The sequence below is a fragment of the Hyla sarda genome, chromosome 2, assembly GCF_029499605.1.
Source record: "Hyla sarda isolate aHylSar1 chromosome 2, aHylSar1.hap1, whole genome shotgun sequence".
Classification (NCBI taxonomy): Eukaryota; Metazoa; Chordata; class Amphibia; order Anura; family Hylidae; genus Hyla; species Hyla sarda.
The window spans coordinates 315238062-315255558 of record NC_079190.1 but is presented as its reverse complement, the minus strand read 5'-3'; the positions used below and the strand labels follow the sequence as shown (position 1 = coordinate 315255558).

Below are 17497 nucleotides of genomic sequence, written 5' to 3'. Positions count from 1 at the left end.
AGGGTGGGCCATTTATAAGGATACACCTTAAAGGAGTAGTCCAGTGGTGACTCAGTGGTGAGCAACTTATCCCCTATCCTAAGGATAGGGGATAAGTTGCAGATCGCGGGGGGTCCGACCGCTGGGGCCCCCTGCGATCTCCTGTACGGAGCCCCGACAGCCCGGGGGAAGGGGGCGTGTCGACCTCCGCACGAGGCGGCGGCCGACACGCCCCCTCAATACAACTCTATGGCAGAGCCGAAGCGCTGCCTTCGGCAATCTCCGGCTCTGCCATAGAGATGTATTGAGGGGGCGTGTCAGCCGCCGCCTCGTGCGGGGGTCGACACCCGCTATCTGGGCCGAGAGCCGGGGCCCCGTACAGAGAGATCGCAGGGGGTCCCAGCGGTCGGACCCCCCGCGATCTCAAACTTATCCCCTATCCTTAGGATAGGGGATACGTTTTTCACCACTGGACTACCCCTTTAATAAAATGGGAATGGTTGGTGATATTAACTTCCTGTTTGTGGCACATAAGTATATGTGAGGGGGGAAACTTTTCAAGATGGGTGGTGACCATGGCCCCTATGGTGCCAGAACAGCAAATAAAATAAAAAACACATGGCATACTATTTTGGAAACTACACCCCTCAAGGAACATAACAAGGAGTACAGTGAGCCTTAACCCCTTCATGACCCAGCCCATTTTCACCTTCATGACCTGGGCATTTTTTGAAAATCTGACCACTGTCACTTTAAACATTAATAACTCTGGAATGCTTTTACTTATCATTCTGATTCCGAGATAGTTTTTTCGTGACATATTCTACTTTATGTTATTGGTAAAATTTCACTGATATTTGCATCCTTTCTTGGTAAAAAAATCTAAAAATTTCATGAAAATTTTGAAAATTTAGCATTTTTCTAACTTTGAAAGTCTCTGCTTGAAAGGAAAATGGATATTCCAAATATATTACATATTGATTCACATATACAATATGTCTACTTTGTGTTTGCTCTTTTGGAAGACACCAGAGGGCTTCAAAGTTCCGCAGCAATTTTCCAATTTTTCTCAAGATTTTCAAAATCGTAATTTTTCAGGGCCCAGTTCAGGTTGGAAGTGGATTTTAAGCGTCTTCATATTAGAAATACCCCATAAATGACCCCATTATAAAAACTGCACCCCCCAAAGTATTCAAAATGACATTCAGTAAGTGTTTTAACCCTTTAGGTGTTTCACAGGAATAGCAGCAAAGTGAAGGAGAAAATTCTAAATCTTCATTTTTTACACTCGCATTTTTTTGTAGACCCAATTTTTGACTTTTTACAAGGGGTAAAAGGAGAGGAATCACCCTAAAATTTGTAACCCAATTTCTCTCGAGTAAGGAAATACCTCATATACGTATGTAAAGTGTTCGGCGGGCGCAGTAGAGGGCTCAGAAGGGAAGGAGCGACAATGGGATTTTGGAGAGTGAGTTTTTCTGAAAGGGTTTTTGGGGGGCATGTCCCATTTAGGAAGCCCCTATGGTGCCAGAACAGTGGACCCCCCCCACATGTGACCCCATTTTGGAAACTATACCCCTCATGGAATTTAATAAGGGGTGCAGTGAGCATTTACACCCCACTAGCGTTTGACAGATATTTGAAACAGTGGACTGTGCAAATCAAAAAATTTATTTTTCATTTTCACAGACCACTGTTCCAAAAATCTGTCATACACCAGTGGGGTGTAAATGCTCACTGCACCCCTTATTACATTCCGTGAGGGGTGTAGTTTCCAAAATGGGGTCACATATGGATATTTATTGTTTTGCGTTTGTCAGAACTGCTGTAACAATCAGCCACCCCTGTGCAAATCGCCTCAAATGTACATGGTGCACTCTCCCTTCTGGGCCTTGTTGTGCGCCCCCAGAGCACTTTGCGCCCACATATGGGGTATCTCCGTAGTCGGGAGAAATTGCATTACAAAATTTAGAGGTCTTTTTTCCCTTTCACCTCTTGTGAAAATGAAAAGTATAGGGCAACACCAGCATGTCAGTGTAAAAAATTTATTTTTTTACACTAACATGCTGGTGTAGACCCCAACTTCACCTTTTCATAAGGGGTTAAAGAAGAAAAAGCCCCCCAAAATTTGTAAGGCAATTTCTCCCGATTACGGCGATAGCCCATGTGTGTCCCAAAACTGTTGCCCTGAAATACGACAGGGCTCCAAAGTGAGAGAGCGCCATGCGCATTTGAGGCCTGAATTAGGGATTGCATAGGGGTGGACATAGGGGTACTCTATGCCAATGATTCCCAAACAGGGTGCCTCCAGCTGTTGCAAAACTCCCAGCATGCCTGGACAGTCAATGGCTGTCCGGCAATACTGGGAGTTATTATTTTGCAACAGCTGGAGGCTCCGTTTTGGAAACAGTAGCGTACCAGACGTTTTTAATTTTTTTGGGGAGGGGGGGCTGTGTAGGGATAGGTGTATATGTAGTGTTTTTTACTTTTTATTTTAGGTTGGTGTAAGTGTAGTATAGTGTTTTTAGGGTACAGTCACATGGGCAGAGGTTCACAGCAAGTTTGCCGCTGGAAGTTTGAGCTGCAGCGCAAAATTTGCGCCATCTCAAACTTGCAGCACTCACTGTAAACCTCCGCCCATGTGAGTGTACCCTGTACATTCCCATTGGGGGGAGGGGGCAAACATCCAGCTGTTGCAAACTCCGAGCATGCCCTTTGGGTGTCCGTGCATGCTGGGAGTTGTAGTTTTGCAACAGCTGGAGGAACACTGGTTTGGAAACACTAAGTTAAGTAATAAACTTTCAAGTGTTTTGCAACCAAACTTAGTGTTTCCAAACCAGTGCGCCTCCAGCTGTTGCAAAACTACAACTCCCAGCATGCATGGTCTGTCAATGCATGCTGGGAGTTAAAGTTTTGCAACAATTGCAGCAGCTGGAGGCACTGAGGTAGGAAACGGACAATGTTTCCCAACTAGTGTGCCTCCAGTTGTTGCAAAACTACTACTCCCAGCATGCCCAGACTGCCCAGGCATGCTGGAAGTTGTAGTTCGGCAACATCTGATACTTCAGATATTGCCGAACTACAACTTCCAGCATGCCTGGGCAGTCTGGGCATGCTGGGAGTTGTAGTTTTGCAACATCTGGAGGTCCACAGTTTGGAGACCACTGTATAATCGTCTCCAATCTGTGCTCTTCCAGATGTTAGAGAACTACAACTCCCAGCATGCCTGGACAGACTGAGCATGCTGAGATTTGTAGTTTTGCAACATCTGGAAGAGCACAGATTGGAGACCATTATACAGTGGTCTCCAAACTGAGGACCTCCAGATGTTGCAAAACTACAACTCCCAGCATGCCCAGAAAGCCAAAGGCTGTCTGGGCATGCTGGGAGTTGCAGTTTTGAAACTCCCAGAGGCAGCAGTGAGATCTCACTGCTGCCAATGAAGATGCCGCACTGCTGCCAGAAGCTCACCTCCGGGACGCAGCGCCGCCGGGACCGCATGGAGGACGTCGCTCGCGCCGGGACCGCTCGGGACACCGCTCGGACGGGTAAGTGACGCCGGGGGACGGGTCAGGGACACTTAGCAGAGTGGTGTGTGACCTGATCCCCGTGATCCGGACTCACACACCGCACTGCTAAGTATTCTCATAGCGAAACGCTGCTATCAGCTAGTCAGATTTGACCAGCTGATAGCAGTGATCGCTGGGGGGGGGGGTGGGGGATGAAACCCCCCGTGGTCGCATGGTAAGATGGCTGGCTATCAGTGATAGCCACCATCTTTCCGGGCGCTGCGGGATGCCGCGAGTAGCGGCAAAAATGTTCATGACGTACCTGTATGTCATGGGTCGGGAACACCTTGCCACCCATGACGTACAGGTATGTCATAGGTCGGGAAGGGGTTAAAGGGGTTATCCAGGAAAAAACTTATTTTTTTTAATATATCAACTGGCTCCAGAAAGTAAAACAGATTTGTAAATTACTTCTATTAAAAAATCTTAATCCTTTCAGTGCTTATGAGCTTCTGAAGTTTAGGTCGTTCTTTTCTGTGTAAGTAATCTCTTATGACACGTGTCTCGGGAACCGCCCAGTTTAGAAGAGGTTTGCTATGGGAATTTGCTTCTAAACTGGGCATTTCTCGAGACAAGTGTCATCAGAGATTACTTAGTCAGAAAAGTACAACCTTAACTTCAGAAGCTCATAAATACTGAAAGGATTAAGATTTTTTTAAAAGAAGTAATTTACAAATCTGTTTAACTTTCTGGAACCAGTTGATATATATAAAAAAAAGTTTTTTACTGGAATACCCCTTTAACACCCCACAGGTTCTTGACAAATTTCCGCTTGGACGTGAAAATGAAAAATTTTATTTTTTTCACTAAAATGCTGGTTTTACCCCAAATTTTTCATTTTCACAAGGGGTAATTGGAGAAAAAGTCTCACAAAGTTTGTAACCCCATTTATTCTGAGTATGGTAATACCCCATATGTGGATGTACAGTGCTCTGCGGGCGAACTACAATGCTCAGAAGAGAAGGAGCGCCATTGAGCTTTTGGTGAGAGAATTTGTTTGGAATAGAAGTGGGAGGCCATGTGTGTTTACAAAGCCCCCCGTGGTGCCAGAACAGTGGACCCCCCCGCCCACATGTGACCCCATTTTGGAAACTACACCCCTCACAGAATTTAATAAGGGGCACAGTGAACATTTACACCCCACTGGCATTTGACAGATCTTTGGGCTGTGCAAATGAAAAATACAATTTTTCATTTTCATTGACCACTGTTCCAAAAATCTGTCAGACACCTGTGGGGTGTAAATGCTCACTGTACCCCTTATTACAATACATGAGGGGTGTAGTTTCCAAAATGGGGTCACATGTGGAGGGGTCCACTGTTCTGGCACCACAGGGGAACCGGATGAAGCAGTAGCGAAACGTTTGGTTGAGTGTGTGGCTATCCAGGTATACTTCGTCCCACTGTGGCTTTACACTTTTTTGTATACAACTTGGTATTTATATTCTTTTACATCTATGGAGTGTTTACTATATTGTATTGTAGTGTGTATTATGGGCTTAGTTCCAATTATTAGGGATTGTTCATAACATGCCTTGCACTTTATCATATGTGAATTTTTCCTGTGTTCTTGGCACCACCTTTTTGTCTGGTCCATTCTGACTATTTATATCATTGTATTTTCTATCCTTTTTACCCCTTGTGGGCTTTTTAATGCTTTTTGTATTTAATAAAGATAATTTTTGATCTATATATGCATTCTCTTCTCTTGTTTACTAACATGCTGGTGTAGACTCAAACTTTACCTTTTCATAAGGGGTAAAAGGAGAAAGCCCCCCAAAATTTGCAATGCAATCTCTCTCGAGTACGGAGATACCCCATATGTGGCCCTAAACTGTTTCCTTGAAATACGACAGGGCTCCGAAGTGAGAGAGCACCATGCGCATTTGAGGCCTAAATTGGGGATTTGAATCCGCCACAAAAATACCCTACAGCAGTGTTTCCCAAACGGGGTGTCTCCAGCTGTTTCAAAACCCCCAGCATGCCTGGACAGTCAGTGGCTGTCCGGCAATACTGTGAGTTGTTGTTTTTCAATAGCTGGAGGCTCCGTTTTGGAAACACTGCAGTACAATACATTTTTTTATTTTTTATTGGTGGGGGGACTGTGTAGGGGTATGTCTATATGTAGTGTTTTACTTTTTATTTTGTGTAGGTATAGAGTAGTGTAGTGTTTTTAGGGTACATTCACATGGTCGGGTTTACAGTGAGTTTCTCGCTGGGAGTTTGAGCTGCAGCAGAACATTTGCCGCATCTCAAACCTCCAGCTGTTGCAAAACTACAACTCCCAGCATGCACTGACAAATCATACATGCTGGGAGTTGTAGTTATGCAACAGCTGGAGGCACATTGGTTGTGAAACAACTAACTTTTGTTATTTTTTTTTTTTACTCTTTATTTTCAAAGGATTTACTACAATATTATAGTACATAATACACAACACACAGTCTCTTCTTCACACGTACAGAAGGAAAGGAAAGAAAATTGCCTAAGTTAGGGTGTCCAGTAAATTTTAAAATTTTTATTTTAAATTTTTGAATTTTTAATTTACATTTTTTAATTTGTAGTTTTTTGGCGACCGCTGGCGGTAGGGGAAGACAGGGAAAAAAATTATAAAAAGTTGTGTTTTAAGTTCTAAATTCAAGCCACTTTGCCCATGTTAAAGTAAATCTTGATAATTGGTTGTTAAGCGAGTCTATATGTAATTCCATTGTGTAACTATAATGGGTTTTGTTAATTATGGATTGGATATTTGGGACTTCTGTATTTTTCAAGTTTTTTGCCACTTCTGTTTTTGCCACTGTCAAAAAATTTACCCCTATACTCACATCAGAAATGTTACTGTTTTCTAGACCCAGGTGGAGTAACGCTACCTCTGGTCCCCACGGGAAGGGGTATCCCACTATTTTGCATATTGTGATGTAAACTTTTTGCCAAAACGATTGGATTTTTTTACAAAGCCACCATATATGAATCATGGTACCTATGTCTTTGTTACAACGCCAACATAAGTTTGAAAGGGCAGGGGTAAATCGTGCTAGTTTGTCTGGGGTTAGGTACCATCTATATAAGATTTTCCTATTTGTTTCTAAATGTGCAGCATTATGTGAGATTGTGCTACCCAAAGTGAAAGAGTAAGTCCATTCGTCATTGGAAAAGGTTTTATTCAAGTCCTCTTCCCACCTGTGGCAGCAGTCAGGTAGAGAGGTGTCCGGGAGGAGGGATTGATATGCCCTGGATATACCCCCCCTGTGCAGATTTATATTTGCAAAGTAGCAGGTATATAATGATTTGTTCTGGATTTTTGGGAGTTGTATTGTTGTAAAGAAATGTCTTAACTGAAGATATTTATAGAACTCCTTTTTAGATAACTGAAACTTGATGTAAATGGAACAGAAATTTATGTAAATGGTAAGAATCCGCTCTCATCTGTGAGATCTGCAAGGGACTTAATGCCCTGTTGGAGCCAGATGGCTAAGTCCATATTAGGAATTAAGAATTGAGGTACCTACAGGGGCATATCCTTCCAACCCAATGGCAGCACCCTCCCATTGATCTCAGGCAGGGTCCAGATCCCAAAAGTTGCCCTAACTGTTGGGCAGTACTGTGGTATATTTAGTTTTGTTATTCGTGTTGACCAAAGTGTAATATACGATGATTTTGTTTGAATAATATTTGTTTCTATATCTACCCATTTTTTGTGTAATCATTATTCCATGGACAAGGAAAAAGTAAAAAAAAGGGCTCCAGTTGCGCAATAAGTCCCCTTAAGTGCTATGAATGCACTAGTCAGTCATGTAGAGTAAAAAAGCTACATTTATTAGTCCATAACAAGCGCTTTCGGAGTCTGAACATCTCGTTCTTCAGGTTCAAAGACTATGATACACAAAGCTCTAAATACAGAATATATACAAATACACATTTATAAAACAGCGGAAATAAAAACAATTAGTGCGCACCTTAATCACGGCATTCACATGTGCTGCGGCGTCCGCATGCATCCACAGTTCGCCGGAAGTGTACTAGGGAAGAAGGAACTACGGAAGTTACATCACTACTCACTCATAGCAAAGATTGACATGATTCTTAAAATACCTTAAAAAGTATATGGATCCGCATAACAGTAGTGTCTCATTATATTCGCACTACTATATTTAAAATATATAAAAAAACAAAATAATTATTCGTCGTTTCACCAGAAATGACGCCAGCCTCACTTATGGCAGCGTCATCAAATAGCAACAACGGAACCAATAGCAGCTAGGGATGTCCGCACTGGGCGGATGTGACGTCGCCGGTGACCCCCGACAGCGTCCCGGCAACCGCACAGAGCAGACATGACGCAGATAGAAAGCCGCTGGTAGCCACCAGACGGCGTCATAGCAACCACACAAGGTGGTTGTCACAAAGATATGAAGTCGCTGGTAACCACCCAACAGCATCCTAGTAACGATGTAATGCCACAATGATGTTTCCGGCGAACCGCAGGCAACATCAACCACAATAAACAGATCAAATGTTGCACAGTGATTACCAGCGACACTTATATTGTAAATTATTGGGCCTGAATATATGAATGAATGAGTGGGCATTTCACCAGTATTGTCCTCTATACCAAGGCACAAAAATGCAAATATATAGATGGGGAAGCGCTAAATAAAGGAATTTTAAATAAAACCTCTATGAGGTAACATATATCTAAAAAGAAAACATTAAATATGATTGTTAAAAGGGGGTCATATCAATATCTAAGTGTTAACATACACACATATATATATATATATATATATAAGAGAAAACCTATGCATAGAACATACACCCCCCCCCCCCCCCCACTCTGCGTAAAGGTGACTAAATCAAGTCCCCCTTGTATTAGGTGGAATAATAACAATATCAAAAATTAGATTCTATCAATTCATTTAGTCCCAGTGGCATGAGTGTATCAAGCTTAAAAATCCAATAATTTTCGCGCTTCCTCAACTGTTCAAATCTATTTTTAGCATCATAAGAAATCATTTCAAGGGGAGGGACTCTAAAATCTTTAAAATTATTGTTATGACAGAGTGTAGCATGACGTGAAACACTATGGAGATAACTCCGTTGTACATTGGAACGATGTTGGTTAACTCTAACCCTTAAGTTTTGCGTGGTCCGTCCAACGTATTTGTAAAGAACAACTGCACTGTAATAGATAAATCACAAAAGATGAACCGCAGTTCAAAAATTGATTAATTTTATAAACTTCCCCTGTATTGGGATTGGAAAAGGTTTTTCTATTATGGCAGATGTTTGTGCAACACTTGCATCTGGTAGATCCGCATCTGAAAGATCCCGAAGGGAGCTTATCCAAAACTTCGGGTCTAGTTTTGAGAGGATTTTTTAGGTCACTAGATGCTACAATACTCTTGATGGTCTTGGCCCTCCTGAAGATGATCCTAGGTTTGGAGGGTAAAGCATCTTTGAGGAAAGGGTCATTGCACAGTATATTCCAGTGTTTAGTAAGTACATTTAAGATGGATTTATGGGCTATATTATATGTAGTAGTAAAACAGCAACTAAATTCATTGGTATTTTTTTGAATACTAGCAACTGGATTATTTATCTTTTCTACATTTTTAGAAACCACACAATCTAGTTTGGATAGATTTCTCACTTTTTCTTGTGCATGTTGTATTATTTTACCAGGGTTTAGCCCTTTTCTCTTAAGCGTTCTCTCATGACTTTACTCTGCTCATCAAAATCTTTAACAGAAGTGCAATTCCGCCTTAATCGGCAGAACTGTCCATAAGGGACATTTGTTTTCCATTTCCTATGGTGAGCACTTTTATAATTTAATAAACTATTCGTGTCTACTGTTTTAAAATAAGTTTTGGTAACAATTTTATTACCTTCTGAGAATAAGATAAGATCTAGATACTCCATATTTTCCTTTTTAATACTGTGTGTGAAGTTTAGCCCCCAATCATTACGATTAAGGAACTCCAAGTATTCTTCCAAAGCAGTGGTCGTTCTATCCCAGATGAAAATTAAATCGTCGATGTAACATCTAAAAAATTTGATATTTGTAGTCCAAGGATGGTCGGACAAAATAAATTGGGTCTCAAAATCACCCATATATATATTTGCAAAGATCTCAAAATAAAATCTTTTTGTGCAGTAGGCATTTCTGGGTCTAGTTTGAGGGCTTTGTCCACCGACATGATTCCTTTTTGATGAGGGATATTGGTATACAATGCAGCTACGTCCATTGTCACCCAACAATATGACGACTGCCATGACAGTAGATGTAATGATTGTATTAAACTAGAAGTATCTTTCAGATACGAAGGTAAAGCAACCACATACTTTTGCAACTGGATGTCTAGGTATTGTGATAGATTGTCTGTTAAGCTATTCACACCAGCAATGATGGGACATCTAGGGGGGTTCACACAGTTCTTGTGGACCTTGGGTAGGTGGTAATATAATGGCATCACTGGATTTTTTGCTTTCAAATAATCTCTCTCTTTCCTAGTGAGGATACCTTCCGTGTATGCATCATCTATCAGAACTATATATTTAGCCGTGTACTTGTTCGAAGGGTCCTCATTTAGTACCTCATAATATTCTTGATCTGACAGAATGCGTAATTTCTATAATATATAATCTTCCCTATTCATGATTACAACACCTCCCCCTTTATCAGCATTCTTAATAATTATGGAGGGTTTATATGCTGATAAAGGGATTATATGCTGATAAAGGGGGAGGTGTTGTAATCATGAATAGGAAAGATTATATATCAGAGGCATTACGCATTCTGTCAGATCAAGAATATTATGAGGTACTAAATGAGGACCCTTCGAACAAGTACACGGCTGAATATATAGTTCTGATAGATGATGCATACACGGAAGGCATCCTCACTAGGAAAGAGAGAGATTATTTGAAAGTAAAAAATCCAGTGATGCCATTATATTACCACCTACCCAAGGTCCACAAGAACTGTGTGAACCCCCCTGGACGTCCCATCATTGCTGGTGTGAATAGCTTAACAGCCAATCTATCACAATACCTAGACATCCAGTTGCAAAAGTATGTGGTTGCTTTACCTTCGTATCTGAAAGACACCTCTAGTTTAATACAATCATTACATCTACTGTCATGGCAGCCGTCATATTATTGGGTGACAATGGACGTAGCTGCATTGTATAGCAATATCCCCCATCAAAAAGGAATCATGTCGGTGGACAAAGCCCTCAAACTAGACCCAGAAATGCCTACTGCACAAAAAGATTTTATTTTGAGATCTTTGCAAATATATATATGGGTGATTTTGAGACCCAATTTATTTTGTCCGACCATCCTTGGACTACAAATATCAAATTTTTTAGACGTTACATCGATGATTTAATTTTCATCTGGGATGGAACGACCACTGCTTTGGAAGAATACTTGGAGTTCCTTAATCGTAATGATTGGGGGCTAAACTTCACACACAGTATTAAAAAGGAAAATATGGAGTATCTAGATCTTATCTTATTCTCAGAAGGTAACAAAAGTATTACCAAAACTTATTTTAAAACAATAGACACTAATAGTTTATTAAATTATAAAAGTGCTCACCATAGGAAATGGAAAACAAATGTCCCTTATGGACAATTCCGCCAATTAAGGTGGAATTGCACTTCTGTTAAAGATTTTGATGATCAGAGTAAAGTCATGAAAGAACGCTTCAGAGAAAAGGTCTATCCTGGTAAAATAATACAACATGCACAAGAAAAAGTGAGAAATCTATCCCAACTAGATTGTGTGGTTTCTAAAAATGTAGAAAAGATAAATAATCCAGTTGCTAGTATTCAAAAAAATACCAATGAATTTAGTTGCTGTTTTACTACTACATATAATATAGCCCATAAATCCATCTTAAATGTACTTACTAAACACTGGAATATACTGTGCAATGACCCTTTCCTCAAAGATGCTTTACCATCCAAACCTAGGATCATCTACAGGAGGGCCAAGACCATCAAGAGTATTGTAGCACCTAGTGACCTAAAAAATCCTCTCAAAACTAGACCCGAAATTTTGGGTAAGCTCCCTTCGGGATCTTTCAGATGCGGATCTACCAGATGCAAGTGTTGCACGAACATCTGCCATAATAGAAAAACCTTTTCCAATCCCAATACAGGGGAAGTTTATAAAATTAATCAATTTTTGAACTGCAGTTCATCTTTTGTGATTTATCTATTAGAGTGCAGTTGTTATTTACAATACGTTGGACGGACCACGCAAAACTTAAGGGTTGCAGTTAACCAACATCGTTCCAATGTACAACGGAGTTATCTCCATAGTGTTTGAACAGTTGAGGAAGCGCGAAAATTATTGGATTTTTAAGCTTAATACACTCATGCCACTGGGACTAAGTGAATTGATAGAATCAAATTTTTGATATTGTTATTATCCCACCTAATACAAGGGGGACTCCATTTAGTCACATGAGCGCGGGGGGTGGGGGGGGTGTATGTTCTATGCATAGGTTTTCTCTTATATATATATATATATATATATATATATATATATGTGTGTATATTAACACTTAGATATTGATATGACCCCCTTATAACAATCATATTTAATGTTTTCTTTTTAGATATATGTTACCTCATAGAGGTTTTATTTTTAAATTCCTTTATTTAGCGCTTCCCTATCTATATATTTGCATTTTTGTGCCTTGGTATAGAGGACAATACTGGTGAAATGCCCACTCATTCATACATATATTCAGGCCCAATAATTTACAATACAAGTGTCCCTGGTGGTCACTGTGCTACATTTGATCTGTTTATTGTGGTTGATGTTGCCTGCGGTTCGCCGGAAACATCATTGTGGCATTACATCGTTACTAGGACGCCGTTGGGTGGTTACCAGCGACGTCATATCTTTGTGACAACCGCCTTGTGTGGTTGCTATGACGCCGTCTGGTGGCTACCGGCAGCTTTCTATCTGCGTCATGTCTGTTCTGTGCGATTGCTGGGACGCTGTCGGGGGTCACCGGCGACCTCACATCCGCCCAGTGCGGACATCCCTAGCTGCTATTGGTTCTGTTGTTGCTATTTGATGACGCTGCCATAAGTGAGGCTGGCGTCATTTCCGGTGAAACGACAATTATTTTGTTTTTTTGTATATTCTAAATATAGTAGTACGAATATAATGAGACACTACTGTTATGCGGATCCATATACTTTTTAAGGTATTTTGAGAATCATGTCAATCTTTGCTATGAGTGAGTAGTGATGTAACTTCCGTAGTTCCTCCGTCCCTAATACACTTCCGGCGAACTGTGGATGCATGCGGATGCCGCAACACATGTGAATGCCGTGATTAAGGTGCACACTAATTGTTTTTATTTCCGCTGTTTTATGAATGTGTATTTGTATATTTTCTGTATTTAGAGCTTTGTGTATCATAGTCTTTGAACCTGAAGAAGGAGTTGTTCAGACTCCGAAAGCGCTTGTTATGGACTAATAAATGTAGCTTTTTTACTCTACATGATTGACTAGTGCATTCATAGCACTTAAGGGGACTTATTGCGCAACTGGAACCCTTTTTTTACTTTTTTCCTTGTCTACATACCACGGGTGGGCATATGTCTAGTCCAACCTGGTCATAGTCTCCGTGCTGCATGTTCCTGGCTTTCTCCCCGGAGAGGGATTGATTAATGTATAATAGTGTTGTGGCTAACCCACAACCTATACAGATGAGCACCCTGTTTATATACACCATATAGCTGTTTTTTAACGAAGGATAATATTCTATGAGGCGCTCCGTGTTCTCTTTTTTTGTCTTCCATATATCATTATTCCATAGTGGTTTTATTTGATCTGTTATGCAGGCTTGGTAATACCGGAGTATTCCTCCTCTATTAATTGGAAGTGTAAGTAATTTCTTTGATATTCTAGATTTCTGTTTTTTCCAAATAAATTGCATAAGGAGTTGCTGTATTGCTCATATTTTTTGTTTTGAAATTGGGATTGGCAGGTTTCTAAAGTAATAGAGGATTTTTGGCAGCAGAGTCATTTTTGTAATTGATATATGGCCTATCCATGAGTTGGGAACCTTTGAAAATGTTGCAATGTCTTGTAGAATTGTTGTATTCAAAGTGGTGAGATTGGTCTGACTTAGTTTTGATATGGGTGATGTTAAGGTTATTCCCAAGTAAGGGATTTGGCCGTCTGTCCAATTATAAGGGAACATTTCCTGAAGTTTTTTTTTATGGTTCTCCTATGTTTAATATAAGGGATTTTGAATGGTTGATTTTGTAGTAGCTCAGGCTGCGAAATTTATTTAGGATTTTTGTTACTCCACCCAGGCATTTAGTTGGTGATGTTAAAGACAAAATTATGTCATCGGCAAATAGTCCAACTCGATGCTCCTTTGTGCCTATCTGAACCCCGGAAATTTCGCCAGAGGACCGTATGCTTTCTGCAAGGGGTTCAATGATCAGTGCGAATATCAAGGGCGAGAGCGGGCACCCCTGACGTGTGCCATTTGTTATACAGAAATTTTTTGACAACACCCCCAAGATGTAAACCTTAGCTGACGGGTTGGGGTATAGGGCCATAACTCCTTTGCCAAAGTTCTCCCCCAAACCGAATTTAGTAAGAACCTGAGAGAGATATATCCCAAGTGAGCCCGGTCGAACGCCTTCTACGCATCCAATGTAAGGAGCAGAGAAGGCGTTCGCCGGTGTTCCATATAATATAATATCTATAAATCGGCGGGTTCCGTCTGTGGCTTGTCGGGCCCTAAAAAAGCCCATCTGGTCATTATTTATTAAAAGGGGTAAAATATAATTTAACCTAGTGGCCAGAATGGATGCGTAGATCTTTAAGTCCGAGTTTAGTAATACTATGGGCCTAAAGTTACTCGGCGTGTCTGGGTTTTTTCCGGGTTTTGGAATTGCTATTACTAATGCATTAAGCATTTCAGGTGGGAATTCCCCTCTTACCATGTTATAGTTATATACTTTGGCCAAAGATGGTGCTAGTAATGAGCCGTAAAGTTTATAATATGAATTGGATAGTTCATCAGGACCCGGAGATTTATTTGGTTTTAGTGATTTAATGGCTGATAGACTTTCTTCTGTTTTTATTGGGGTTGAAAGGGCCTCTAGGGTGTCACTAGAGATTCTAGGTAACTTCAATTTGTCTAGAAAGTCAGTGATTTCACTACTCTTTGGTTGGGGAGTTGCTAGGTCTTATTTAAGATTATAAAGGGTGCTATAATAATCGGCAAACTCATTTGCGATTCCTTTTAAGTCAGTTATTTTATCTCCGATTTTATTAATGATAAAATGAATTTGCGTTCTATTCTGTTCAGTCTTTATTTGTTTGGCTAAATATGCTCCTGGGCGATTACCATGCCAGTATTGTCCTAGCTTTTTTCTCCGCAGTGCAAATTCAAATTTATCAAGTTGAAGGGAGTGGAGTTTGGCTGTTAGTTTAGATATTTCATTAGATATTTCTCTATCGTATTTTCTTTTGTTTAGATTATGTAAGTTTGCTAGTTGTTGTTGTGTGTCTAGGAGCACCTGGGTGTTTGTTTTTTTATAGTGTGATGCTTGTTTGATAAAATGACCCCGTATATATTCCTTATGGGCACACCACAGTATATTATCCGACACTTGACCATTATCGTTATCAATGAAATAGTTTTTGAGGTTATCGGCAGTGGGAGGTTTGTAAGTGGGGTGGTGAAGTACCAATTCATTAATACGCCAGATAGAGTCATATCGGCGAGGTATTTGTTCTCTAAGGTTTAATGTTATGGGGGCATGGTCTGACCATGAAAATGGGTGTATCTTTGTTGATTCCCCTAGCTGTAAGTTGGAGTGCTCAATTAAGAAAAAATCTATTCTAGAATAGGTTCCATGACATGTAGAGAAGAATGTGAAGTCACGTTCACCTGGCTGCTTTACCCTCCATGGGTCGTACAGATTGTATGAGGTTAGTGTTTTTACACAGGGAGTTGGTTCTATAGTGGGTGTAGTGGGTGTAGTGGCTGTTGAGTCCATTGTTGGCCATAAAGACGTATTGAAATCGCCCATCAATATTAGGGTCCCTCTCTTGATACTGTCTATTTTTTTTTTTATAGTTTTACAATAAATCTGTGCTGCTTCATATTTGGGCTGTATGTTGTTACCATGGAATATTGAATGTTATTAATTAAACAGATTACTACTACATAGCGTCCCTCTTTGTCTAAAATTTGCTGCTGTAAAATAAAATTGATTGTATTTCTGATCAGAATGGAGACTCCACCCCTCTTGTGCATCGCTGGTGAGGATATGACATTGCTGTAGCCCTTAATTTTAAGTCTATGAATATCCCGTTGGTTTAAGTGAGTTTCTTGGATACCACAAATATCCGCATTTTGTATTTTTATTTCTTTATCTAGTAATGATCGTTTGTATGGAGAGTTTAAGCCATTTATATTTTGAGATAATATTTTTAATGTCATAGCTTGCGAGTATCTACCTCGTTTGATAATTGTAGTTGCACAAGAAGGGGGGAAATCTGCTATGGATTGTGTGGGTGTAGGTTCATATACCAACCGTACTGATAAGGTAATGTTCAAATCATTGTAGTTGTCTCGTAGAGGACCTATGATTAAGTAGAAAAACAAATGATTGAAGGGCATGATATATATAAAGAAAAGTATGTCAAAGAGAGAGAAAAAAGTTAAACACTTGGTCAAGAGCATTTCTTTCACTCCTAGACTTTCCCATCCTAAAAAAACATTGCCAGTTTGGAGGAATAAGATATCCATTTTGCCAGCAGTCGCCTAAAAAATACTAGAAATTCATTAATTGATTGTGCACATAAAAAATTCTTTACTTTTTTTCTCTTATACATCCATACAAGAAAAAAAAAAACGAAAAGAAAAAAAAAAAGAAAAAAGAAGAAAAGAAAAGCTCTGGACATAGATATTTCTCTATCCTGTCCTGACAGGGGGCAATCGGGTATTTCCCAATTCTGTCTTAAATGACTAAACCAGCTTAATGGTATAACCTCAAAAAAAAAAAAAAAAAAAAAAGGAATGGTTTCTTTCATTTAGCCTGCATAGGTTATAAGTTCAACATGAATGGGTTAGCATCACCAATGACTTTGTTTCTCTTTTCTCATGCAGAAAAAACTATTTTAGTTCCTATTAATGTTTATTTGTTTGGAGTCGTGTAAATGTTTTTTTTTCCCTTTAGCCGGAATCGTAGACCATTCGGTTGACACGTATTGCGAGGGGATCTTTAGTGGCCCCAAGTCCCATTTGTGACATAAGTTTAGTAGCTCCTGCGGGGTTGATGCCACATTTTTTCCCCCTTATGGGGAACTATGACTTTCGCTGGGAATCCCCATTTGTATAAGATGCCATTCCCACGGAGAATTTGAGTCCCCTAGGAAAATTCTCTTTGTCTAAGCATCGTTGTGACGGATAGATCAGCATAAATATGGAGAGACTTAAATTGCTCAGGTAGTTGTAAGGAGGGATTTCTAGCAGCTTGGAGGATTTTTTCTTTGGTGTGATAAAAGTGCAGCCATAGTATAGTGTCACTAGGGACTGATGAGGAAAGGTGTTTAGGTTTTGGGAGTCGGTGCACTCTATCTAATGTCATTTCCAGATCGGTAAGTTGTGGCACCAAACTAATAAAGTATTCTTTTAGAAATGGACCCAATTGTTCCTGTTTTACTGACTCCGGGACCCCTCTAATCCGCAAGTTATTTCTCCTTGTTCTGTCCTCCATATCGGCTACTTTTATTTTAAGCTAGTCCATTTCCCCTTTTAATTTCTCCACTGAGCTGGCTACCGCATTTTGGGCCTGTGCTTGCTCCTCCACTCTGTTCTCTATTTCTGAAACTCGTGTTCCTAAGGTGTGAATTTCGTGTTGGATAGATGTTACAGCGTTTTACGGAACT

The 17497-nt window shown here is 40.2% G+C and overlaps 1 protein-coding gene across 8 annotated transcripts in view; it reads right to left on the bottom strand.

Moving 5' to 3' along the window:
• NAV1 (neuron navigator 1) overlaps positions 1 to 17497 on the bottom strand; it is a 526544-nt gene that overhangs the window by 430217 nt on the left and 78830 nt on the right. For 4 of the 8 annotated variants that reach the window (XM_056557725.1, XM_056557724.1, XM_056557727.1 and 1 more), the window contains exon 4: positions 16146 to 16189. In XM_056557725.1, coding sequence (XP_056413700.1) covers positions 16146 to 16189 — 44 coding nt within the window. Of the gene's footprint in view, positions 1 to 16140; positions 16190 to 17497 lie in introns of all 8 variants that reach the window. The other 4 variants (XM_056557730.1, XM_056557732.1, XM_056557729.1 and 1 more) reach the window with 1 other exon arrangement.